The 27314-nt window shown below is 41.1% G+C and overlaps 1 protein-coding gene across 3 annotated transcripts; it reads right to left on the bottom strand.

The window, feature by feature from the left end:
• Positions 1–50: 50 nt before the first annotated feature.
• LOC110832595 (ATP-binding cassette subfamily G member 4) lies at positions 51–25691 on the bottom strand. Of its 3 annotated transcripts, none has more exons than XM_022069723.2 (11): positions 25458–25691; positions 14736–14853; positions 13138–13327; positions 11321–11466; positions 10610–10848; positions 10374–10520; positions 6656–6792; positions 3899–4067; positions 3402–3502; positions 2769–2924; positions 51–849 (listed from the first exon to the last, which is right to left on the bottom strand). In XM_022069723.2, the coding sequence occupies exons 1-11, from the start codon at positions 25594–25596 to the stop codon at positions 424–426; spliced, it is 1968 nt and encodes a 655-aa protein (XP_021925415.1). In that variant the 5' UTR covers positions 25597–25691; the 3' UTR covers positions 51–423. The 3 variants fall into 3 exon arrangements, with proteins under 3 accessions (XP_021925415.1, XP_087208220.1, XP_087208221.1); XM_087352094.1 differs by lacking the exon at positions 25458–25691 and adding an exon at positions 24901–25068; XM_087352095.1 differs by lacking the exon at positions 25458–25691 and adding an exon at positions 24911–25068.
• Positions 25692–27314: the final 1623 nt, after the last annotated feature.

The raw sequence follows: 27314 nt of genomic DNA, 5'->3' as shown, positions 1-27314 counted from the left end.
TATAAATCCAGTTTTGCAAAGGAGCTGGAGGGAGACATGAGGGACAGTGATCCATATTCAGAATTTTTAATCAAAGGTGACTGTAATAATGTGTTTCTGTCAGTGTGATGTTCCAGTACAATCTTATGACTTCTTCTATAAATGTAAATTTTTATATTTTACAAAATAATGCAAATTAAGAAGTCTCACTGTTGAGAATTGATTATTTTACCATCAAAGTAAATAGTTAAAATCAGTAACACACTATATTAGTAAAAACACAAATTAGAGAGCTTATGAACAAAAAATCAAGTATTGATCTCATTTCAACAGTAACAGTAAAATATCACAGAGATATAGGAAAGTGCAATAACTTCCATGTACTAAAATATGATTGCTTGAAGCACACTAACTACAATTATTGTCAGATGAAATACAGAACCATCACTTGTATTGATGTGTAAAACTGAAATGTGTCTTGATTATTCGCCCAACATAATTGAGAGCAGCAAAGTTGCGATGTCGTGATAGTCTCCAGCGTAATAAGAAGTAGCTCATAGCTTTGAACAAAATCATGTATGCAGTAAGTCCAAGAACAGCTAGCCATATGTTTGAATTCTCCATGCCTGTCTCTAGAAGAAGGGTCTTAGGGCTCCGAAAGTGGCAGTATGCCTCTTCAGATGGACATGGCATCATAGGGCGGTCATTACCATATATAGCATACATGAGGCCTTCGAATCCAAAGCGCAAGTAACTCAGGCACATAAGTAATCGCATGTAAATCGGAATGCTAGTACTACCAGCACCCATCCCGTAAACTGCAAACAGCATCAGTGGAACCGACAATGTTGGACCAATAAAAATGCTGTTCTGTTGAGGAAAAGAACAACGCTAATTAGCAGAACAAAAGATACTCATAAGCAGCAAGTTTAATAAGGAAAAGGAACTTAACTGAATAAACAACTCTGTGTCAGCTAAAGGCATTACAAACGGAATGTGATCTTACCCAAATAATTTTCAATGACATTTTAAGTTTGAACGTGACATTCCTCAATTCAAATCTGATTCAACAATTTCTTATTAGAGCTAGCAGAATTGGAAAAGTAAAAATCCCTGGTTACTGATCAGATTCCATTTGAATTGATCAAGAGAGGAGGTGAAGCGTTGTGTTCCGAGATAGTCAAATTTATTTGCTCTATATGGTTTAAGGAGGAAATGTCACAGCAGAGGAAAGAATCTATTATTGTACCGATTCGTAAGAATGGCGATATGACCGACTGTAATAATTATCGAGGAATCTCTCTCTTATCATCTGCCTACAAAATGTTATCCAACATTCTTCTGGAGTGGCTGACTGCATATGCCAGTGAAATTATTGGGGGGCATTGGCGTGGGTTCATCGTAATAGATCTACAAGCGATCAGATTCTCTACATTCACCAGATACTAGAGAAAAGAGGGAATACAATGGGACAGTGCACCAAATATTTATAGGCTTCAAGAAAGCCTGTGACTCAATTACAAGAGAAGCTCCACAATATTTTGCTTGAATTTGGTGTGGTGGAATAATGTTAAGGTGGACCTTAAGGAGATAGGAATCGATGGAGCAAACTGAATGCAGCTAGCTCAGGATAGAGTTAGGTGGATGGCTTTTGTGAACATGGTGATGAACCTTCTTTGGGTTCTACAAAGAAAGTGGACTGTTCTATGACAAGGCGAGTATACAATGGAGTTTTCAAAGAATTTCTTGCACCATCGAGTTGGCAGAATGAGTGAGTTAATAGCCCTGTTTGCGAGGTTAAAAAAAGCCGACCAGCTACATGCCATGTAGGTAGACTTGACATAAGACATTATGAACACTGGCCGTCAGAAGGAAGACAAGTTAGGTGCCAAGTGTGTTTAGTGAAAGACAGAGAACACAGACAAAATTCAGTTTGGCTTTTCCATTCTTGAGCTGCACAAATCCACATTCCAAAATTTCAATTTTATGTAAGAGTTTGTGGAATTTGAATTTGAATTGCTGGAATAAGGTGGCTGAAAGGGTGCAAATTTTATGAATGGAAGATGACATAAGTTAACACTTTTCTAAAGCATTTTTAGATGTTCCTTTCTGATTTCGATGTTTTGTGGTAGAACAAAGTAGGAATGGCAGCTTGAACAGAACTATAAATATTCAGACAGATTTACAAAATTCAGAAGAACTTTCTTAAGCAAATATACCCATTTTAATGGATAACTCTAACATAAATGAATGAGTGATAATCAAAGAAGACCATGATATCATGTCAGACACAAAAATATCTTATTTTCCAAATATATAAACCTTTTAATAATACCATGATATAACATGTCAATGGTATCACATTCGGCATCTTGAACTTAACATGGTACATGAAAAATGTCCTTTTCAGGCTTTGAAATCTCGAAGTTTAAAGTCAAATAAAAGGGGTAGAAGGATGCTGGCATGACCCACAATCATCAGTAAGTGTATGATGACAGCATTGGACATGATGTCATTATCATACTTGATGTCGTTGCTCGTGATCCCACCAATGTTTTCAGCATATGTGCAAAGATTGTGGCATAAGTAACACCTTCAGCATTCTCGTAAGTTTACACCATTCTAAACTCGTTTCTTCTCAAAATTTGCCATATCAAAAGGGTCATCTTACATTTCAGGTCAGATAAATTTGGTAGTCATCATTATGATAACCTTGAACATCCTTTAACTTTTTGGACTTAATAATTTATTAAATTTGACTTCAAATTCTTTATCTGAAGCATACTTACAACAATATCAAGCCTAGATGATATGGTTAAACCAAAGCTCTCTGACACAAAGCCAATTAGGAGACAAATAAGAAGGAATTGGCAAATCCGCAACAGCTCCAATGGTTGATCTGAGAGCCAATACACAGAGAAGACATAAACTGTGCCAATGATGATCTGTAATGAAGAAAAAGGTGGATTTAACAACAAAGTTGAAATGGAAATGGTTTTCATTTCTATTATAATTCTCTTTATACAACATTGGTATTCTATTGTTTCATGAGCTTCCAGTCCTTTACTAAAGAGATTCCAAAGGCCAGAGGTTACTCATTTTCCTTTCCTTTCTTTTCACATTCCAATAATCAGATATGGACATGATTCAGAAGTAAATATTACAGTTTTGTATTTTTAACTTTCTCTTCAGTAATACAAAGTCACAGGTATTTTAAATTTGCACAAAACATGTGAACATAGTTGCTGTTAAAAATGGTAAAGTGTGACTTACTTTTCCTTTCATACTCCCAGCTAATAAGTTTTGTCTTTCCACCATTTTATAACAATAAAAATGTAATAATCTGACATTACTTTCAAAAGATTCATAAATTAGTACTTCTAATAAGATAATTTGACTTCATAACAGTGGAACAGTCTTACCTGTAGAGGCAACCTGGCGATGGTTAAAGCACAGAAATATGCTGGGAGGCTGTACCAGCGATTAAAGTACTCTCGCTTCAGAAGTTTCACTTCATACGGAACTGTAAAAAAATTAATATGGACGCTGTTAAGCTTTACTGGCCATATGTCAGGTTACAGAGTCCAGCTGGCCTCTGCTAAGCATTAATACTGAAGTTTTAGTTCAGCCAGCAGCCCTGTAGTATGATAAAGGTTCAAGTTTCTTAAATATTTTGGTAACACAAAATACACTTTGATCCACAAAATTTTGCATATTCTAAACATTTAATGTAATTGCAGGCAGAAGAGTTCCATATGCTGAAACTAGATGATTCAGATTCAGTCCTACTGCATTTCATAACAGCCACTGTATTCCTTCAGACAACTACCAACTCATTCAAACTGTAGGAGGTAGAAGGGACAGCAAATGAATACCATTTATACCATAAACAAAATTTAGCTTTCATTATAGTACTTACAATGAAGGAGAACTGGTAGCAACGGCAGATACATGAACACGATGATGCAAGTGTAGCAGAAACCAAAGTTGTACAGTTGTTTTGCACCATCAAACCCCATATTATAATACAAGCCTCCAATAATAAATATTAGGAATAAGTACATCAGTATCTGAAGGTGCACGTAACTCTAGAAAGAAAGCACAGATTTGTACTTAGATGTTATAATGAGTAATAAGTATAAATTTAACAGGTAATCAAATTAGAAAAATAATGTATGTGTTCAAGCATTTTCATATGGTATGTGCCTGCAGTGTAATTTAATATTTTGAGAACTGTAAATGTATCTACACATTACTATATGGACAAAGAAATTTCCATCTTCAGCCAGTGTGTTCATGTTGCAAAGCCTGTAAACTCATCTTGTACATACAAAGAAGATGCATGTGACTGCAATACAGATATTACCCAGAGTTCCGTTATCATACGCAAATGTATTTCAGAGTACTGTTAAAAAGACATTTTTGCTCACAAGAATAGTGTAAGAAACTCTATCCTTAAAAGTCAAAATTTTAAGATGAGAAAGAAAGCAGAAAACTGCACACAACTATCAATGGTACCTGAGATGGTCAGAGGCTGTAACATTAGTTACAAAATTGCACAGAGTAGACATTTTGTATAAATTTGAAGGAGTGTAAGAGCAATATATATATATTACCATCAGAACAACATTCCCTTTATTATGTTATTAGAAAAGTGCCTGCAGCGTTAACTGCTGGGAAATTTGACGAATGCTTACATTTATTATAAATCTTAAATGCTCAAAAGTTTACTATAGGCCTGATCAGTCAACACATACCATATAAAAATTATTATTCCTAAACCCAACACTTTCACCGAGATTTGAACCTAGGGAAATTTTTGTGTCTGTGACCCTTGTTCCTGTAATCTTTGCATGAAAGCAAACGATTCAGTTCTCTGCACCATTCTGTCTGTCTGTTATTAACTACTAAAACTATCTTCATCAAGACTCAAACCCAGAATATTTTTCAGGGTTGCGACCTTTGTTTCTGTAATCTCTCCTTCGAAGTAAACAATTTTAGTATTGGCGCTGTTCTTCTATCATGCTTAGTTTCTGAGCTACAGGAACTGCCATCATCTGGACTCACACTCAGGACAATTTTCTGAGGTTCTGAATTTATGTTCTCTTCCTGGTCTCAAAGAATAAGCATGAAAAGTTTGGTGTAAATCTGTGTATTTGTTATAAAGCTAGAAGTGAACATACATTCATAAAAACCTACAATTACAGTTTAGCAAAGTGCCTGGAGTGTTACTGAGGGAAAAAATTCAACAAATTCTTGCAATTATTATTAATCTTCATTGCTCAAAAGCTTACCTTATGCTTTATCATTTGACATGTATCATTAAATATCATATAAAAACATTATCCCTAAGCCCAACATCTTCACACAGACTCAAAACCAGGACAGGTTTTGGGTTTGTGGCCTAGTTCCTGTAATCTCGTCACTGAAACAAACAACACTACATACAAATATATTTTCCATCTCCCAGACATTGACAATCAAATGAATGTTTTCCATTTTGCTGCAGACCTTCAAAAAACATGTTGGCCCCAAGCATTGATTTCAAAATCTTACAAAATCTGCACAATAATCAAAGAACACTTTTCATCTGCTGCTTCCTGAGTTTCAAGACCAATTCATTAATGTAAGTAATGTATCCAGCTCAGAAAACAGTTAATAAAAGTGTGTGACTCAAGTGACTATGCATTAGTACATATATAAACACTACTCCCAAAGTCAGCGAAAACTAAAATTTGGAAGTATCACATCACTAACAGTGGGGAAAACTGAAGTCATTAAAATACCACGCTGCAGAATAACAGACCTTAATGATTTATCTAAATTATATAAAATCATGCATACAAACGAAACTGTTTGAACTTAGAAAAAACACTTTTGCGAAAAGCGTTTCGACTTCATGAGTGACAAAAAATTAATTCATTAGTCTGTCTATTAAATCATACAATTCATAAAATGGTGGTTTGTTATAAAGCACTGAGCAAAAGAAGGTCACACTTTATAAAACCACCCATGTAATGTTGAAGTTCACAACCCAGGCACAGACAATGCAACCACGGCTCACCATAGACCAACACAGGAAACCTCAACTTAGGCCAGCGGACATTGAGCTGAGTAACTCGATTTAGATAATACACCAACTCATGTGCAATTAAACGTTCAGTGTGGTATTATATAAAGTGCGACCCTTTTATGCTCAGTGCTTTATAACAAACCATTGTCTTATGAATTGTATGGTTTAATAGAGACTAATGAAATAATGTTATTGCCACTGATGATAACCTCATTACGTCAAACTGCATTTGGCACTAAGTGTTTTTTCAAAGTGTAAACAGTTTTGTTTGTATGCATGATTTTATTTATTTTAGATAAATATTCAACACTGCACAGTATGCAAGGTTTTAAGACCTTAATGACCCAAAGGTATTCATGCAAGTTTTAAGTGAATACTTTACCAGTATCTGCTTTCACAGAAAATTTCTAGTCAATATACTCACTCTTGCTAATGGACAAAGCCATTTACAAAAGTCTTCGAAACTGAATTACACTGCTCCTCTGAAGAAAACAGTCTTCCCATCTCTTCCTAACAATTCTACATAATGAAAAAGAGGGGCAAATTGCCTGGAATAAACCAAGGCTTTTCCACTACTACCCGCTCAGTAAAGAAATGACTCACCTTATTTCTGCATGTCTGAAGGAGCATCCGACATGTTAGGATTCTGATCTGTCGCCAACAGGAACTGTTGAAATCTAATTTGTGATCAGTTTCTGTGAGATGACTTGTCAACATTTTGGTGTGGCCTTTATCACTTGCTGGAAAATATAAGAAGAGTATCATGCAGTGCAATTCCCTAGAGCATAGTCTTTCTTGAAACGTAATAGTTTCCAGCAGGTAATGAAATTCTGCGCTTTTATGAAATCCCAAGGTTTACAATTTCAAGTATGATACGACTCTGAAGATACTTTACTGTTTTTTTTTATCTTAATTGCGTCATGTTTGTGTTTATTAATACAATAATTTATTTACCGTCTTTACACAAACTTAAAAATGTTGTTAAAATTACTTAAAATTATAACATTTTTTCATTAGATACAGATCTTGTTACATTTTACATTGACGACATGTTTCGATGTTATCTCATCATCATCAGGTCCATCAATGAAAAAATGTTATAATTTTAAGTAATTTTAACATTTTTAAGTTTGTGTAAAGACGGTAAATAAATTATTGTATACTTTACTGTGTAAACAAATATTGCCCTCTGGAACCGAAAAAGTTGCTGTGACATTCGTTGTAAATAGTACCGTCACAGATCTGCAGTGTAAGAACTCCCCCCCCCCCCCCCCCCCCCCCCCCCCCCAACACACCTTCCAGTGCAGAATAAATCCAGGTTGAAGGGAACATGTGGAATCAGCAAAACCGTTCCACATGGGAGCGGGTCCATCCTTACACTGCAAGTCTGCAATAGTACTCTTCACAATTAGTACCACAGAAAACTTCTCAGTGCTCCTGCTTTGCATGCTGGAGGTCCTAATTTCAACTATGTTCACTTAGGTTTTGTGGTTTTCCTCAGTTCTTCCAAGAAAATGCAAGAATTGTCCCTTGAATTAGGCCTCAAATTCATTATTTATTAATCATCCTATCCTTTGAAAATACATAATATGAGCTCATTATGTATCTTTTATTCTTCTGTTAATTTCTCTTTTCTAGAACTAAATATTCTCATCAGAACTTTGTTCCCAGACATCTTCAGACTACACAGATGGCCATAAAATGGTACAAGCCCATTCATCACTAAGGGGTGTCTTGTTTGAGCATGTTGGTCCATGAGAAGTGACAAAGTGGCCACAGGTATGCTGAAACAAAGCAAATTTTGCCTTGCATTTTAATGAAGGAGTTCCAACTGAGGTTTATTTAAGAAAATTGGAGAAAATAAATATTCCTAACCAGTTGTCTGATACATGTGAAAAGAAGTGAAAGACCACGAAAATATGTGGATGTTAGTGCTCATTTGGAAAAGTCAGTTCTTCAGTTGCCCATCAAATTCATGTAGAAACCATCTACTTTCAGATTACAGGAACCACTAAGTGATATTTAAAGAGGATGGAAGGTTGCCACGTAAATCAGCCCACATTTATCAATGAATTAAGTAATCGAACATGAACATGAGCTGGTAGACACATACAACTTTACTGTATACATTTCAGTGTTAAGTTCACTGATCAATGTGTGGTATATCTTGATGAAAGGTCTTGATATGTTTATATGTGGGTTAAACAAAGTCCACTCTTCTTTGAGGAAGTAGCACAGCATCCACGTCACGTCACTAGTGAAGTAATTGTTGGAACGTATTTACTTTGGTGCCTGTAACTGGTTACAGTTACTGGTAGCTGTAGTCCCATTGGCTAATTCCAGAACTTGATAATATAGGCCTTCTAAACAGTGTAAATTGTGCTGCAAATGTGTGTGCTTTCCTGAAGAACCAATTTCCACTGTGGACTGGATGGCATCGACCTCTTACCTGGCCTCACAGAAGACCCAACCTGACCATGTGCAACAAATGGTTACAAACTTTTGTGAAGGAATGCCTTAGCACAATTCACATATGTCAATCTCTAAATGAGGTACAGGAAGAGGATTTCAAATAAGAGCTAGTGGGACTAGACATCTTTCTTGACTGAATTCATTATTCAAAACCTAATTTTTTTATTTAGCATTATGCTGATAACAAAACTATCTTCCAACCTCCTCCCCCCCCCCCCCCCCACAGACAGAAAAAAAAGCAGAATTAGGACTGCTGCGGAAGCTAAGGAATACCTGCACCCAAATTCTCGATAAGTCGAAGAAGCGCAAGATATGTGACATAAGAATCTACAATCTTTGCTACTCTTTAGGTATACGTATATGCAACATGGAGGGCTTACACAGCAAAGCAGTGTGACGACACCTAGATGATGGATGTTGTGCGTGGATGTGCATCTCCTGACCTGTTTCCTACAACAGGAAAATCGCTCACTGCAACAATGTTTGGCATCAGATACCGTGAGTAGACATCACAACATTATGATTTGAAATTTTTGGACTTTTTCAATTGCCACTGCATTTCAGGAGATGACTTCTCCCATCCTCAGGTGAATCTACACAGTTGGGCCTGTTAGATGGCGCTAATCTCAATCTGTGGGCACTGGGAAATGGGCTTGCTGGCCTGTATAATCCAACTGTGCAAAAAACTATCTATTACAAACACTCTTGCACAACATGAGCTTGAGGAATGGTTCCAGATGGTAAAGTAAACTCTTCTGAATAATGAGTAATTTTTTCATTGTTGTAAGTAGGTTATTAAGACAGATACATTATTTCATTTAAAGACAAGCACGGCACAGTTTAAAGGTAAAATTTAAATTAGGCCGGTAGGGGATAAAGGGATTTAAATGCCTGGTACTTAAAATGTTGAAGTGTTTCATATTCCATTACTTTTGGCCATTCTGTACATGTAAAAAATCAACGAAACTGAGAGTCTATCCTAGACAGCTTACTCGTCTTTTCCTTGAAAGTACGTAATCATCCACTGCTGGCTTGCTAGGCCTAACGTAGATTCAACGTAGCCACTCTGGCCATCCTTTCAGAGTTCCTGTCAGGCCTTCTCAGCTACACAGGAAGTGTCAGGCCCAGGGCAAGTCCACGCTGTCAAGTAGTTCCCTACTTGAACATTACCCCCCTCCCACGAAGTGGAAAAAAGAAGTAGATCATTTTGTGTACTTGGGGAGTGTGGTGAAAATAAATGGCAAGACCTAAAGCGAGATGAACTAAAGATCTGGAAAGACTTCTGAATTTTATCATTTAGCCAAGAGATTAATGTAGAATAAAGATATAGAAAAATTGCAAAAATTCGCTACCCAATGTGTATTTTAAGAAGATACTACAAGCAGCTTAGATCAAATTCCTGAGGGCAACAGTGGCAAGAAACCAGGAGGTAGAATTAGAAACACCAGGGAAGACCTCGAGATGGATGAAATACACAACCAAATTTAAATAAATAAATTGAAATGGTTTGAATAAGTTAAAATAATGTATGAGAACAGAATAGCAAAGAATGAAGATGAGTGGAAAAAGACCCAGGGACAGACCAAATACATGATGTATAGACCAAGTTAAGGAGGATTTAGAGAGAAGAGGAAAAGACTGGAGTTGGGTAGATGAAATGCAAGAATGGACAGACAAGAGACAGTTGGAGACTCCTACACACAAAAATAAATGCAGAAAAGATAGATTCGTGCTAGAATTTGTTTCTGATTTTGCAGGGAAATGGTTTTCAAGAAAGTTTGAAGACAATGTCTTCACTCAGAAGACAGCCAAAATACTGAATATTTGAGGTTACTTGTATTAAACTAACTTGCTGCTCTTGTCTTGGGTTCTTCATTTCTGTTGCACAAATTGATATACGATGCACGATGGGACCAACAGTAACAGCGTCCATTGTCCACTGCAGCCGCCATCTTCTCCAAAAAGTCTCCGTATTCTCCGCTGGACACTTCGACAACTAACAAAGCATACGCATATGTTATAGTATCCCCAACAGACATATTTAATTGAAACGTATTTATAAAAGCTTCTATCAAACAGCTTTACCGAAGTCAGCAGGGTTGTAATGTGTTGGGCACTCAATTCCCACACCAGACAGGAATGGCACAATATCTGTTCCGGAACCTTGGAACACACACTGTCCTGCAGCCACTACATACACATGGTCAAACATTGCAAACAACTTGGCACTGGGAGTGTGTACCGAGCAGACAACCGTTCGGCCACCCTGAGCCAACATCTTCAGTAAATAGATGGACTGGGAGCTTGACAGAACATCCAGTCCACTGTGAACAAAGAACAATCGGTGACAAGACTCGTCTTATTCCAACCGCTTTTACGTAATACGCTCCATTTCCTACATCTAGCTCGACTTAACATAAAAATCTCTAAAATACTTTCAGGGTTTATTCTGTTTTATTTTACACAGAAGTGAATAGTTCATTTCCCAAGGCAGTAAACCAAATTGGAAATCCCTTCTCAATAACCGTCTTCCACCGACTTTTTGATTCTAATATTATTAACACAATTCAAAATTTAGCGGTAATCTGGGAACCTGCGAGTGGATGTCCAAAGCGGAATATACGCACACAGCAGACACTCTGGCAAAAAGTTGAACCAGTGTTCACATGGGAGAAGATCAGAGTAATACAACGGCAAGTCAACATCTGAAATTGGCCAAGACAGTATTAAAGTCGCACAATAAACATTGCATAGGTTATTTAGCACTAACATAGAAAAATAATTACAAAAACTTACGTGGTTGGTTCATCCAAGAACATGACTGGTGGGTTATTTATTAGTTCCAAAGCAACCGACAGACGTTTTCTCTCACCACCTGACAGTTGCCATGTTTTTGTATTCTTTGCTTGCACAAGCAACAGCATTTCTAGTATTTCATCCACCTGTGATTTCAACAAGAATTACAGTTTCATACATCATCGATTCTCCACATACCGACCACGACGATGCCTTTCGTGGATCCGAAAGTCAAATCACATAATTACAGCCTACAGTAATTTGAGAGATTATCTGTCGGAACAGTCACTTATGGTCGTGGAAAAATCAACAGCACTCTTTGCGCACGCGCACACACACTTCTGTCAAGTGGACTGTCACAAAAAGTTGGTCTGTAAGATTCAAAACTCATGATGTAGAATGGATTAAAAATTCACTTCAGTAAGAGTAGCTGAAGCAGACATATTCATAAATTTGTAATCTTTGCTGGGTCTTAAACAGGATCCAAGTGTTACGTGCAGCAAGGGTGAGCAGATATAAAGTTACTTTCAGTATCGCAATTTACTTTATATCACTACCTGTTAAACAGGAAGACTCAGGCAGCACACGAAATATCTGTTAAACCTCCTTTTAAACTTTGTACTCAAAGACAACGACTTTCGAATAGGAATCCGTGTCCTCCGAAGTTTTCCTGAGTCAGTAGAGGCCATTGAAGGTAGGGAAGTCAGATAACGTACCGCTGAAATAACTGTACTTTGCTATTCTCCTACTAGCTTAATTTTGAATCAAACGTATCTTGGGCGTTGGATAGGGAGAGGAGGGCCAGCTGAATGGCCACCCCGCTCCCAGGACTTGACACCTCTCGATTACTAACTTTGGGGGCGTGTCAAGAGCCTCGTTTACGAGACACCGGTGGACGACCCAGAACAACTTTTGGCCAGAATACTTGCTGCATCTGACGTGGTCCGTGAGACTCCTGGGGTATTTGAAAGGGTGCGCCAGAGTTTCGTTCGCCGATGCAATGCCCGCATTGAATGTGGAGGACGCCACTTTGAACACCCGTTGTAAATTTGGTTTGTAAGATTGCTAATGTAATCCTTGTACATTAATAAAAAAACAAAATTAAGCTAGGAGGAGAATAGCAAAGTACGGTTATTTCAGCCGTACATTATCAGACTTCCCTACCTTCGATGGCCTCGACAGACTCAGGATGACTTCGGAGGACATGGATTCCTATTCGAAAGTCGTTCTCTCCGAGTCGCTCTATACGCTCCTTCAGTTTGGCCCTAAAATTTTGAATCACCCTGTAAGTGTCCCATCCCATGAAATGATTGTAAAAATTACAATGATCAACATCACTGTTTATATCAAACATTCTGAGGAAAATAGTAACAGCAATTGAATACGACAAAGAACATCCACAATTTACAGATATCATTCGGTACTGTAAGGATAATGAACTCTAGGACAGAGGAGACAAAAAATACATACAGAACATTGGTAGGGAAACCTGAATTGTGAGTTTGAGAGGTGCATGGAAGTAGCTCAGGATCATGTCCAATGGTGGGCTTTGGTATTAGAGGTGTTGAACCTCCAGGGTCTGCTACCACAGCGTTGGTAAATGTTTCATGCATTGATGTGGTTACTGTTTTTACTGATTTAGAAGACGTTTAGCTGATTCCAGTATCTAAGCTGGGGTACATTATGATAATGTCCACATATGGCACCACATGATGTAACACATTCCTGTCACGAATAGGAGTTCGAGGCAGATCCATGTTCTGTTATATGAAATTATACATAATATGACTGCGTTTAATAATTGTTACGACACTTACAACTGTAAGTTTCTGTTCCTTTGCAAGCTCATCACCAAGCTTGAGGTCTGCTGCAAAGACCATGGCTTCATGTACTGAGAGGTGCGGCTGTACCAAGTCATCCTGCATTATGTAGCGAGATATCTTGCGAAAATTGAGCGTGTTACGTGGTAATCCATTTATGAAGATACTTCCTGTAGCGTCTGCACTCCTGTAAATGTACACAAAGAAATGAAAATTGCGACAGCTGCTTATTAATTCTTTCTGATACGCACCCAGACACTAGTAATAAGACTGTTTCTATACCGAATAAAATGTCAAAATGTATTAACATGTTTCATATAACTACATTATCCCATCTTCTGAAACTTGTGGTGGTTTTGGAAGTTCTTTACTTTATTGAATCAAAGACGCCTTCACGCTCTTAGCCAATGTGACAATGGTTTCTGGGCCATCACCATTCAAGCACATGTTTCCGAAGACACCGGCTGGCCGTGCCACTCCCAGGCACCTAGAAAACTTTACTGAAGACGTCTAACAAACTCAATAGCAAAGTTTTCCTGTATGTCTGACGTAAATACCACACATTAAGGGCCTTCATTTTTAGTTACCATTTCAAAAACATTTCCTACTTTTAGGCCACCTTCCTTAACTTCTAAGGAAAAATAATGGTATAATTTTAACATATCCATCTCCTATATATATCTGTCCTGCCCTAACTTTTAACGAACTGACAGATTCTCATGAAACTTAGCTTGAACGTCATGACACCACAGACCACTGTAATTTTTATTAGCCTTGATCAAAGGATAATAGGGGATTTAAACCCTGCGATAATTACATTAAATTTGTTTCACAAAATTCAAGACAATGGTTTCAATGAAAATGGAATTGTTTTAAATTTCCGGTCACATAAAATTATCGCTGTGCGACTGTTGTAAGATAAAACTGAGCTGAACACTTCCCTGAAACTTTATTTTCTATAGGAATGGTATGGAATGAAACATTCTCCTTCTCTGATGACACGACGTAGCCTGAATTAAGGTAATTTCTGCTGTGTGCTGATCAGTAAGAAACAATTTTAATGAAATTTACAACATACAACTTATTTCCTCTGGTTTCTTTGTAATTTTTGTAGCAAGATCAATTGCAGTAATGAAATGTTGTGTAAGAGAACAAGAATCCAATTTCCAGTCTGATGCAATTTCTTACAGATCACTGGGACAAAGTCAAAAACATCCCCCCGCCCTTCCCTAAGGCTCGATCTTAAGCTTTACGCCACATACGGTCTCCTAGCAACCAGACCACAGAGACAGGGTCAAAGATGCACTTGTGTGCGCCTGTGTCTTAAGTCGTTGTAGATTAGTCGGATCAAAGATGGTCCAACTTCTTCTGACTGGAGAAACTTAGGCAAAATTTTCATTAGTGGTCTGTACTCACCGAAATCTTTCCAGTAGCATCCGCAAGGCCAAGTACACATCACTAAGGTTAGGTTAGGTTATGTCGTTTGAACTTCGTAAAATACTGACAACAAATATTGCGAGTGTCAGACGCGAGAAGACAAAGTAGACTCCGTTTCTGTCAGCCGCCCTGAACAAGTTGATTCTTGTGTCACTTACTTATAACCTGCAAGGATGTTCAGAAGCGTGGTCTTGCCGGACCCTGAAGGTCCCAGGATGGCCGTAAGTTGCCCAGATCTGAAGAGACCGCTGACATTCCTCAGGATGATTTTGCTGCCTGCAAACAAGAAATCCGTTATCGTAACGGCAGTCCGAAATAATTGAGAAACTGCAAACGCGTAACAGAGACGCAGTTCGACAGGACTTCCAATCAACCTTCCCGGAACGGGATCAGAACACAGGTTAGGTTAGGTTGGGTTAGGATAGGTTAGGTTAGGTTGGGTTAGGTTAGGTTAGGATAGGATAGGATAGGTTAGGTTAGGTTAGGTTAGGTTAGGTTAGGTTCAACCTGAAACGTTTACTTAGCGGGATAATATAGAACAAAGAAAATTCTGACTTGCAAATAAAGAGAGCATTTTCTATTTTGCGACTATAATTTAGACATGAGCTCTATTTTTAAGCACGTACGCGCGCGCACACAAAAGTTGCAATTCGTGCCTAGTTTTTCTTGTCTTTTCCGACGACGCAAGATTTCAAGCACAAGGAGTTTAACCTAACCTAACCTTACCACATCTATCGAATTTCGGGCTGTAGTGTAGGGGAAGTCGCTAAGACTAAAATCCCCGTGCAAGTTACAAAGAAACGCAGTAGCGAAGGAAAATTTTTATATTTGAAGAAGCCTTTCCACTTATTCGCATCCAGAGCTATTTGTAGCTTTCCGCGCGGTTGGACAGTGCCCAGTGCCGGAGGGTGCACTGAGGAGTTCTGCAAATGTCTTCAGTGCGAGGGAGGACAGAAAGTGCCTCCGAGACACACCTGTGCCGTTTACGGAATATTCCAGAGACCTTCGTCTGACGTCTTTAACTCTTAATGTGTTTACACGAAAATATTTTCTTCTGTAAACAGATTCCTCTTAAAATAATGGGCGAGCAAAGGAAAATGTCACGGGACCTTCCAACTCTATTCCAAAGGCCAGCGGATGCGAGGCCTGGGCCCTCGGTAAGATTTGTACAAGTGAAAAACGTCGGAGCCGGCAAGCTTGAACTTCAGTGTCACTGGCGCAAAGCTGTATATTATTAAAAAGTCTATTCGTATCTCTGTCCTGGGATCACAGCGAAATACTCACTCCTCACAATTCCCGTTGTTGGCAACAACACTGGACCAGCACACGGAGAGAAATGTGCGCGAGATACCAATGACGGAACACGTACCAGTCAATTTCTGAATCCAAGAACTTCTATCATTGCTCCCGTGACGTCACAGAGCTCGTACACTGCAATGCCGTCGAGGGACGGGGGTGGGAGTTGAAGTCATGTTTTGCCACGGCTGACATTTGAACACAGCGCAACCAGAAAACGAAAATACCTGCTCGCCGACGAATTATTTTTGGGCAGTGACGCCATTCCTACTTCGTTTACACATAATTCACGATGTTCGCGTTCTTGGTTAACATGACAGAAATATAATAGGATCGTTTGAACACTTAAACAAGTGACTGGGTAATATTGAAGCAACGCCCGTGGTCGGTCCCAGCAAAACTCAAAAATGGCCCAAAATTACAAAAAATCTGCTTGGTGGATTTCTGCAAGTCGGACTGAGTTCTTGGTTCATACGCGAGTTCCAGTGAATGGGCCACAAGAATTCTCATTTTGGTCCATGACTTCTACGCGTCTTGACTACTCTTAGCATCTCATGACGTGAAATACAAAACTCCGCCTCATTTCTGTTGGCCATCGGCAGGGCCGGAAGAAATGGACAAAGGTTTTCCTCTCGTCCGAAATAACGCACAGTACGGGCCGGGGTGAACACCTCAACGCAAAATGTTATTAGATCGGCTGGTGTTTCTGCAAATAAAGACACCATAAAACACGTTCTGTTCTAAATGATGGACGCACTTCCTCAGCTTTCGCGTCTAGGAGTTGCAGAAGTGAGTCGTGTGTCCGCCTGCTCGCGTGCAACAACCGAAACGGAGTTTCTGCCAGTGACGAGCTCCTCACAGACGACCGACATGCGACTCTGTGTACCGGGAATCCCGTTCGCAAAGGTTGGCATGAGTGCATTTCCCAGTTTGTTTCAAAATAACAATTGGTAAAAGACTCTTAACTAATTCTTGGTGTAAAACGTTTTGGTATCCATGAAGGCGGAATTGTGAATGCCCCCAGTTATCTCAGAAGTTCCACAACTTTACACTTTCCAGTTACTTTCTACGACGAATTTCACTTGCAGACGCACACAACATTGATCCCAAGACTCGATAAACAAACGAACATGACTTGAGGAGAAAGCAATACTGCTCCTTCTGCTGACATCATTACTAGCGTCAGCAGCTCTCACTGATAATGGCAGAACAATCAAAAGCGACTGTTTCAAACACGCGAAAAATGATTGTCGACTTGTGGGCCATTTGAAGATGTCAAAGCCAGACTTCTGAGTTGTATCGCCGTGTAAGCTTGTAGGTAGAAACCGACGTTTGAAAGGAACGTACTGGCTTTATCTTCACGGGCGACGGTGGAATGTATGAGCACTGAATCATATAAGAAGATAACCGATGATCGACATTTGGCAGATCTATTAGAGCATTATTTGCGATTTTAATTAAAGGGTGATTTTACGTGCTGGTCCTTTCATTATTTCGTTTGAGGTGGGGCTTTCTGAAATGTTAGCGATTCTGAGAACTTTTCCGCGGAAGGCTCTCCCAGGTACGGAGGATTCAGAAGCGAAGGTCTCAAGGCACGAATCAGAAATCTAACTTCAGCCGTTCACCGTCACTCACTTGATCTAGCTGAATGCCACTTACATGCTATCATTAGCAGTCTCTACACAAGAAACTCTCTGCTCATAGCACAGTCGAACTCTGTTACTACGTAATCAAAGCGAACGGAGAAAGAACGTCGTTATAAACGAGCGTCGTACGAAGAAACCAGATTTCAAGAAGAAATACACAGGATCACTTTGTACATCACTAAAATTCAACTTTAACGTACACCAGACCTTGCTTTAAAATGACAACCTTAAAGATAGTTCTTGAAAATTATATTTATTAAAATAACAGATACTGCAGGTTCCATATAATAAAACTACAGACTTACGGAGACTTGAACGAAGAAATCTCTTGACTTCGTCTGTAAATTACTGCTTCTCTAATTCGTCCTAGATTATCACAATTTCAGAAATAATTTCCGCGCGCTGATCTGGCTTCAGAAAGGGGTAGAGCACTCAGGGTCGCTGACGCAGAGGGTACGAACAAGTCCCGTTACATTTTTCGTTGTCCGGAGGTGCAGAATGGATCCGTGCAAAGGAGCGGGCTGAGGACATCGTCATAAACGAACTGGTCATTCCACGCGAGGCAGAGAAACACGTGCTTCATGGAGATTTAATTACTACCACTCCAGCACTGAATACCGGATGCTGTAGGCAAGGTGTCGTTTAATACGACATGTCTCGGGCTGATACGTACAGTCTCGACTCACTACCCTTCTGGTGTACTGTGGACAATGTTTATCTCTAATTCTTGTGAGTCAATGATAAACTATAAGCGCACTGCAGTGCTTGTTAAAATCCTTCTGACACCTGTCACCAAAGCGTGGCTAGATTTCGGAAACGCCCACAAAACCCAATTGCTTACAGACGTGGAAAGTCACTAACAGGAATTATGAGAATACATGTGGTCCACGTGATCCTAAGTCAGGATTCACGCCAATGGAACCATTAATTACGAATTTAACGTCTTGGTGTTCACTTTTTAAATACCTAAATTACCAACCCCACAATACGAGTGCAAGTGGATTAGCCAGTGCTGATGCGTCGATGCGAGCGTTGGCGTGTGGGAAATGAGGACGAATCACAATTGGAAGTTCCTGATAAACATTAATGGATGTTTTGGAGTGAACAATACAGCATCCCCACCTTGCACCAACACTTTAGAGATCGCCCTTCACTTGTAACGGAGCTGGGAAATCTCTCGAATAAACACGGCGATTCAGAAACTTTATCTGTATTTGTCCTGCATTTAAGGAAGATGTCAGCGGCTCAGATTAAAGAGCGCCGAGAGAGAGAGCATCATCACGTAATTCACTGAGAGGGGGGAGGAAGGCATTCTGGCTGGAGATAATGAGGTAGACGACAAAAGCCTCGGTATCCGGTCTTTGACTTCAACCCGGGACCTTCCGAGTACGAAGCAGAACGCAAGGCATCAATTAAAAGACACGTAACGTAAGGAAGTTTACACAACAGAAGGCAAGAAGCCGGGACACCGAAAATAGCAGCCGCTTCTAGAGGAAGATGAGATACAGGAAGTCCTTAGAGCGGGCGGAAAGGGATCAAGGGACGAATCAGCTGTCGTCCTGACATTTACGATGAACGAAGGTCTCCTCCGATCCATGACAGAGACAGACACTGAAGGGGCTGGCTACGGGTTGGACAGCTGCGTGATCATTTTCAGACAGGAGATGAACTTTCCGCTACCCTGAAGACGAAGGCGACATGTTTTTTCTGAAATGATATTCACCTCACACAAGACCAAAGGTTCCGGTGGAGAGACTGACGCGTGTCGTCGTGTGGGCTACTGATGATGATGATGATGATGATGTTCTTGTGAAAAAAGAAGCATCACAGACCAGCTGGTGTGGTGCATCGCGTGACAATACAGTTCAGCAGTTTCGGGTCGATCAGTCTTTTATTGGTGCGGTGATGTGTTCCAAACTGAGAAGAAACGAATTTTCCTCAGAGCGCCTATATTTATACTTCATTTAACGACGCTGTTTCAGCAGCTCAGACTGCACGGCGTCAAATAAGAGGATGATAATGAAAGGACGTCGTGGCTTAATTTCAGGCACTACCTGTCAGCTTCAGGTCACTAACTGGGACATTATAAGTGTAAATGTTGCATCAATATGAAACGGTGGGGGGAGGGGGGGGGGTTGTGCCGGCAAACAGAAGTGACAGTGAGAAAACACTGAATCTATGGGACAGTTACCTGACGCCCTATTCCCATCAATAGTCACGTGTATGAAGTTGATATTTGACGAAACTAATTTATTTTATTATTATTAAGTGTTCTGTCTTACGACAGGTCCGTTGTTCTGCCCAAAAAGAGCTCTCCAGTTGTCCCTATTCTCGGCTTCTCGTTTTAATTCCTGGAACGTCATATTCTTTCCTTGTTTCAGATCGTCGGTTAGCTGTATCAATCTTCTTCCTAGTCCTCGCTTTCCTTCAACCTGGCCTTCGAGACATCACTCATTAATCCATTCCTTCTCATAATATGTCCCAGCCAGTTAGCTTTCCTTCGTGTAATCGCCTGCAGAATGTTTCTTTGCTCGTCGACTCTCCTCAATACTTCTTCGTTGGTCACTCGATCCGTCCACCTGATCTTCTCTATTCTTCTCCAACACCACATTTCAAAACTCTCCTTCCTTCTTCCTGAGTGTCCAAGTCTCTGCTCCATACGTAACACTTCACTAGTTTCGTCTTCATCTCCAAGCCCAACTTGCTAGTGAGAAGTATCCTCTTCTTGACGAAAGCTGCCTTGGCCATGGCTATCCTTGCTTTTACTTCCTTGGTGCATAGGGCGTCCGTCGTGACTATGCTTCCCAAGTACTTGAAATGCTCCACATTCTCCAGCTGTTGGTTTCCAACTACAACGTTCAATGGTTCTGCTCTCGGTGCTATCCTCATTACCTTTGATTTTTCAATGTTGATTTCCATTCCATACTCTCTACCTGTTTCCACTAACACGAAACTAATGAATCACTGGAATTAGGCACGGAGGTAGAATCACTGTGACTTCTGTATTCAACACTATCGCCTTGCTGCAACGTCAAGGTCATTCTTTTCAAGTGCCTCCCTCACCCTCCTGGCCACCAAAGGAGGCGATTGGTGGAGAGACTTCCCGCTCCGACGCAGAGCGTCGGTGGCTGCAGGAGCAATCGACGCACTATTGAAGATGACACGCACCGAACCTATCTGCGTCATACAAGATGTGAAGAAATGTTAAAAGTTTCTCGCCCTCGTACAAACGATACCAAGTACTGACGGCATATCACAAAGCCTCGACCGCAGACACGCATTCATTCTTTCTTACCTTCTGTTTCCATATTTCACCGCTCATTATTTCATATATTTCTGATTACTCTCGTATTCACCACCCAAAAAAGAAAAAGAAATCGGCGCGCTAGTCGACAACCGGCGATGAACGAGACGAAGAAATTCAAATTCCAGGGCGAGTTTAATTTTTGTTCGTTTCAACGTCTAGCCGCTACACTACGCTGTGCGGTGTGCACTCAGCTCTCAATCGATTGCGTCACGATTACGTGAGATAAAGAATGGTTTGGGCGCCATAAATTTTAAGCCAGGGTCGACCTTCGTCGCTAATAAGCAATTCTGTATCGATGTTATGTGCCTCGAGAACGATTACAGAATCGACGTTGGATTCTTACGATTACACTGCGGCTTGCGCGTGAGTCTTAGACACCACGACACAATTTCTTCGGGTTAGAATTTGTTGATAATTTCTTATCAAAAAGGACGAAATGGAGCCGCGTTGGTTCTGCGATCATCGAAAAAGTCGAAGCACAAGCGGTCTGAATGTTCCTGCTAACCTCACAACTCACGATCAGGACACAGTCCCAGCAAATCTCTTACTCCTGATTGGTTAATGACGTTGTAACCAAGGAATATGTAACAACATTTCGCATTGGCTCAAGGCCCTTGGTTCGGTGACAAACACAGCCCATTCCCTTTAGAAATATAAACAAATTTGTTGCATGCGTGGAACACTTCGTCTCGCAATTTTTCCAACCAACTCCGTAAGCGAAAATCAACGCTGTGGCATCCAGAGGATCAAAGGAACACGGACCACACGTCTAGATAATTGGGCGCCAAACACACGCGTATTTGGCCCCCGATAACCCCACCAACCCTTGCAAAGGGGTGAGAAGGAAAAGATGTAAATGTACCAACAGACATTGTCAGAGGGCAAGACAGAGCTTGGGGGTAGATATGGTGTCAGCCGCGCCCAGTTGGAATGCTCACCACCACCATCATCATCATCATCAAAGGTTTGTCATGTCCCATTCGTGCTACATGCCCCAGGGGGAGGAATCTCAGCGTCATTTAATACTGGAATTCGAAACGAGGTGAGATCTTAAAATCGTAAAACAAAACGGCGACCATGGCCAAGGGAGGTACGGGTGAGAAATGTCGTATGTCGCGATGGATCTGCGACGAAGTTAGAACACCTGACAAGTTTACCCTGAATATAAAATAATGATTTTCAGTAAGACAAACCCAATTACAAATGCAGGAAATAGTAAGACATCGCACAGAAACGGAATTCGATTACAGGAGACTTACGTGAAGGACAACCGCAAACTCCGAAATGGAATTCGTGAGGCGTGACGAATGAACTCAAGGTCGAATTTAAATTTCAAAGTGAACAGAGATCGAAAGGAAATAATGACACAGGACACGTTGCTTTGAAACCACAAGGGGGAACCAGCATTTCTGGCTGAATCAATTTGAGAACAAAAGACTGCACACAATTAGAAAATGTGACAGTCATGCAGTCACTCCATTGGCAATGAAGTTTATGAACTCAAATGAAGTCACAAGTTCCTGTGAGTCACTGCCCTCTGCACTGTAGACGAGCGAAGAAAATGTTCCCACTCGTCACTTCCTGATGAGTGGCGAAAGCGACCACGCACGAGTGGAAAGCTTCCGAGATGCTTCTGGAAGAGAAATCGAAGTCGTGTGCTTGCGATTCGAGGGGCGTTGCGCGAGTGATTCTAATTGGAAGTTAACGAAAGACGCGAGTGACAACGGCGTCACACGAAAAACTGTGAGGACCAATTTTCTTCGCGCAGATCACCTTCAAAGCAGTCGCACTGAAACGTCTCTCTGTCGAGCCTCGGAGCAATTTTTTTTTTTTTTGGAGTTCTTTCGGAAACTTACCGTCGTCACATTGCTTATGTGCGCCCAAGTGGTTGAAAACGAGAACAAATAGTACTGAAATGATGCGTGGGAACGTGGGGCTTCCGTAAACGTCCTAAAATTTGACTGTAAAATGCTAACAAGTCCTGGACGTAAAAGTAGCAGATTGTAGAGGAACATGGTTGGTATTAAAGGACGGGTTCACTGGGAACAGTCGCAACAGAATTAGCAAGGTGTGATTAAGTTAGATTTAGGCGGAGTACAGGAGATCAGGCGATTATACATTTTTTCTGCGGTAAGGGGAATGTGTATCATGAATTGGGAACAGGATTCTGTGTACATAAGATAATCATATCAGCAGTTAAGAGTTTAGACTTTGCCGATGACGGGATATCGTGTACAATACCAAGAGGCCGTTGGTGCAATCTCGCTGTTGTTAATGCGCATGTCACACAACGGAGGATAAAAGTGATTATGCAAGTGAATTAGGAAGAATTGCCTCAGCGCGAGGAAGGAGTCTGTTTTTCTAGCAGTTTACGAGATAAAACTGACCAGCTATCAACTTCTTACAACATTTTATCCAACGTCCTTCTCTCAAGTTTGAGTCCATACGTAGACGAAATTCTTGGGATCATCAACGTGGGTTTTGACGAAACAAGATTTTTTGTATTCGCCAGTTACCAGAGAATAATGAGAGTACGATGAGACAGTACGTCAGTTATTCACAGACTAGACTATGATTCTGTTAGGAGGGAAGCATTTTACACTCTTCTCATTGAGTCTGGTATATCCATGAAAAAGTGTTTAATGGAAAGCTATGGTAAACATTTGGCGAAACATGTTTCCTGTTCATTAAAAGTGGCCTGAAACAAGGCGGTGAACATGATCAATGCCCTCAGCTCGTTTCCCGGCGAGGGCGCTTTCTGTAGATCAGAAGCCAAGGGCAGAAACAGAGGTCACAACACCGGAAAGATTGCCCTGGGCTCGAATCCTGAGGAGGATGTTTTCTGTACTCCAAAAACGAAGTATGGCATCGAGGCACAACCTTGTTCGTTTCAGTGATATTTCGAGAACTAAAGCCACGAACGTGGAAACTGCGTGGCACTCGGCCTACGTACGCCAATACCAACAAATACGACAGTGGAAATTATTATTTTGCTGTTAAGCACGATTAAGATAAACAGGAAGCATAACTGGAGAGAGTTTTCCCAAATATGTTTGACATTGCTCTCATGGCCCTCTGTCTACTCTGGTAGAAGTTTACCGACGCTTCATAGCTCCTTGCTGCCTCCATCATAAGCAAAAACCTGTGAAGCGTTGGCGAATTTCTACCAGAAACAAGTCTCGCGGCGTCACCTCAATTGCAATTGACCCGGAGTGAAGGCGATTATGAGCTGCGTTATCTTTGATGACTGCAAAAAGAACTTGAATTCAGTCGCTGTTACCATGATCAATGATGTTTAGTAGATCATTTGTGGTTTAAAGGATTAAAGGGGGAGAACAATATTTGTGGTGCAGAAATACTGTGAAACATCAACAAAAAAGACGATCAAATGTTTTGTTGTTTTATTCTCTCGAGTAAATAATTTGCTATAAATTATATACATAGGTGATTTTGTAAGCGACGCCAATCAGTTCCTCAAAGCTCGGCGTATTATGAACGCGGTGACAAGCTGCCTGTTTCTAACTGTACACGAACCAAATCTTAAGTCGATGTAGTATATCGCATTTGTACTGGTAAGTAATCGTATTTTTATGTGAACTAAAAGTATGATTTTTTAACATGGCCTTAAGTATGCTCAAATTTGTCCCAGTCTTCCCGAGCACTAATCGTGCGCTTAGGTTAGGTTAGGTTAGGTTAGGTTCACGATGAAGGTCTAGAACGCCACGTTACTGAAATGGTCCATGTGGACATATTCCAAGGCGCCTGTTTTGAAAAGATGACCTTTCAAACCTTAATCAGATTGAAGATTTCTGTCTTCTGGGTTGTTGCGCTGTGTAGTCTGGTCGATGTTAACCAACGTTTCAGAGGTCATACTGCCTCCGTCATCAGGCCCTGATGACGGAGGCAGTATGACCTCTGAAACGTTGGTTAACATCGACCAGACTACACAGCGCAACAACCCAGAAGACAGAAATCTTCATATTCACCGCTGTGAGAACCTCAAGTCTTAATCAGATTGTTCACGTCACAACATAAATTAAATCTGCGCTTCACACATCCACATCCAAACATTACCATCACTCACGCAACGTAAACAAAAGACTGCTCGCTCGTGCGTGGCCTGCTGTATAATTCCACACGTTTGCGCCCGAAAATTATCCGCTGTAGCAACCCGCAATACCGTGATTTCTCAGCTTCTGTACGTCTGTTCACTCACAACCACAATTGCTGGCAAACTCACAACGCTGTGCTGTCAGTCACAACCAGTGTTTGATATAAAATAGACTGATCGTGTAGTTGCGAGATCGAACGAATGATAAATGCTGCCGCTCGCTGCGAAGGACCCGTCACGCCTACAAGCAGATGTTCTACAACTTATCCGTCACTTCCGTTCGAGTGTTCACACAAGCAAGTCGCAATAGTTTCGACCCAGCATTGAACCCTTTCCACGCGAAGTTTTTCGGATGAGAAACATGCACAGACTTAACTATAGGATTCGTTTAAATACATTTCATCAGCCCAAGTAGTTTCAAGGGTACGCAGAACTCAACGAGAACTGAATCATAAGCTGATGCACTCACCTCCACCCAACGCGTTTTCCCTTTACTCGTACTGATCGCCGTGGTACTTACCTCTCTTGCCTTGAGGCACCGTGTACGAAATGTCCGCGAATTCGACGTCAACTGGCGGCCGACTCGGTAAATGGCTTAGCGTTCGACGCCCGTCGCCTGAAATGGAGGTGAGCACGTCTTCCACGTGGCTGGCCATCATGCCCACTGTCGGAACTCTCTCAGGAGGGCCAGGAAGTGCACCGTCTCAACGCAAGGCGAGTTAACTGCGACAAAGCAACGCTCGCTCTCCGGACGAGTCACGTGCTTGAGTCTCTGTCTTTGGCACCGACCCAGCGGCGTCGGCCGATGTTTCTGACCTCTCCCCTCGCTGCCACTCGATTTAAATTGGCTCTTACTAAGCAGCCCAGTCATTCAGCAAGCCGTGGTTAGTGCGGGGCATGACCAGACTGGGCATTTCGTTCTAGCAGACACTTTCTCGCCTCGTGTGATCAGTATCCCACGCCACGCGCCCACGCTGTGGTAACCTCACTCTGCAATACCGCTTCTTCCTTACTTGTCCTTAATTTCCTTTCCCTGTCTTTTGGGATACTTAGTTAACCGACGTTTCGGAGGTGCTTTCTGCATCCATCATCAAGGCGACGCAACATCACAGAATACAGAGATCTTCATATCTTCCTCCCATTCTTTCTTTCTTTCCTCTGGATCATTCCGTTTCTTTTGTGTAGTGCTCTCGTTTTTAGACCAGTTAGCGACCAAAACCTGCAAAGGCAGCCCCAATCAATTTGCTCTGTTTGTCAGCCGCTCAGTCTGCACGCACGTGATAACTCGAGAACTGATGAACGGATATTAGTAAAATTTTATACTAAAACTGAGAATGGACAGAGAAACTGCATTAAGACCTACACGTGTTTATTCGGGTGGAAGTGACTGGGTGGGGAATCCCCGCGCCAACGAACGTACTGTGCTTAGTATGCCTAACCGGAGATTCCCCAGCCACCCAAAACCTCAGACATCACTAGCGCCGTTAGCAACATTCAAAGGTCAAACTCTGGAGGAGACGAAAGAATGGCTAGGCTCACTTTGTAAGATCGTGAATCGGTCTATTGAAGAATCAGCCACAGGCACCTGTTGCGGGTCCAGTTTGTGAGACGAACGATCCTCCCAGATAAACAACGCGAACAGGAAACGTTATCACCCGTTGCAATATTTTACTTTTCGCCTTTTAACCAAAGCGAGCAAATTCGATGGAGGTAATTTTACGACAGTTCGTACTCTCGGACGTCGGATCAGTTGACAGAAGTCGATGGGACCACGGCAACGGCACTAGAGGCCACCCGCCACCTATTGGCATTTCGTGTGATAACACATCTTTACATTTTCTGGAGGAACACCTGGGGCTAACCCACATTTTTTTCATCACTGCAGATTTTTCAACTTTGCTGGTCAGCGCCTCGTGTCTGCTAGTTGAAGGGAGGAAGTCTGTCGTAAGTTCATCCCTGAACTAACTTCCGGTCACCGGCACGTTTCTGTTCCAGGCTGCCCGGAGGAATCACATGGCCCTGCTTCTTCCTATTAGATGCCTTCAATGAATTTTGTTTCAAGTGGTGGGGTTCGAACTGAAGAAACTTGCATTCTTCATTTGTGTTATGTGGATGGAGTCCGGTAAAGGCTAGACCTAGCTTCTCAAAGAAAAAGGCATATACAGTCAAACCTCGGTTCACGAACAATTCAGTTTACGAACAAATTTTCCGAACACAAAGCGTCTCGGATGACGTACTGTGTCTCGAGTTACGAACACGCAAGCCGTCAACATCCTCTAATACAGCCCATGGCTCAGCAGGTCATTTCAAACTTTAAGAAGCTCTATACTAAGGCATTTTTTCAAAGATGTTTTGAGGTAACCTCTGACACAGAATT

The sequence above is a fragment of the Zootermopsis nevadensis genome, unplaced genomic scaffold, assembly GCF_977971745.1.
Source record: "Zootermopsis nevadensis isolate Lab colony 2312 unplaced genomic scaffold, Znev_1.0 Znev_ptg000020l, whole genome shotgun sequence".
Lineage (NCBI taxonomy): Eukaryota > Metazoa > Arthropoda > Insecta > Blattodea > Termopsidae > Zootermopsis > Zootermopsis nevadensis.
The sequence above is the reverse complement of the archived record's forward strand: the minus strand, read 5'-3'. Positions and strand labels throughout refer to the sequence as shown.

Excerpts from the sequence above, each read along its gene's own strand:
- LOC110832595 (XM_022069723.2), bottom strand. The coding sequence starts at position 25,596 with ATGATGGCCAGCCACGTGGAAGACGTGCTCACCTCCATTTCAGGCGAC. Across the intron at positions 13,328-14,735 it reads AACATCCTTGCAGGTTATAA|GAGTGCAGACGCTACAGGAA; the intron begins GTAAGTGACACA and ends GTACATTTACAG. Across the intron at positions 3,503-3,898 it reads GCTACCAGTTCTCCTTCATT|TTCCGTATGAAGTGAAACTT; the intron begins GTAAGTACTATA and ends ATTTTTTTACAG.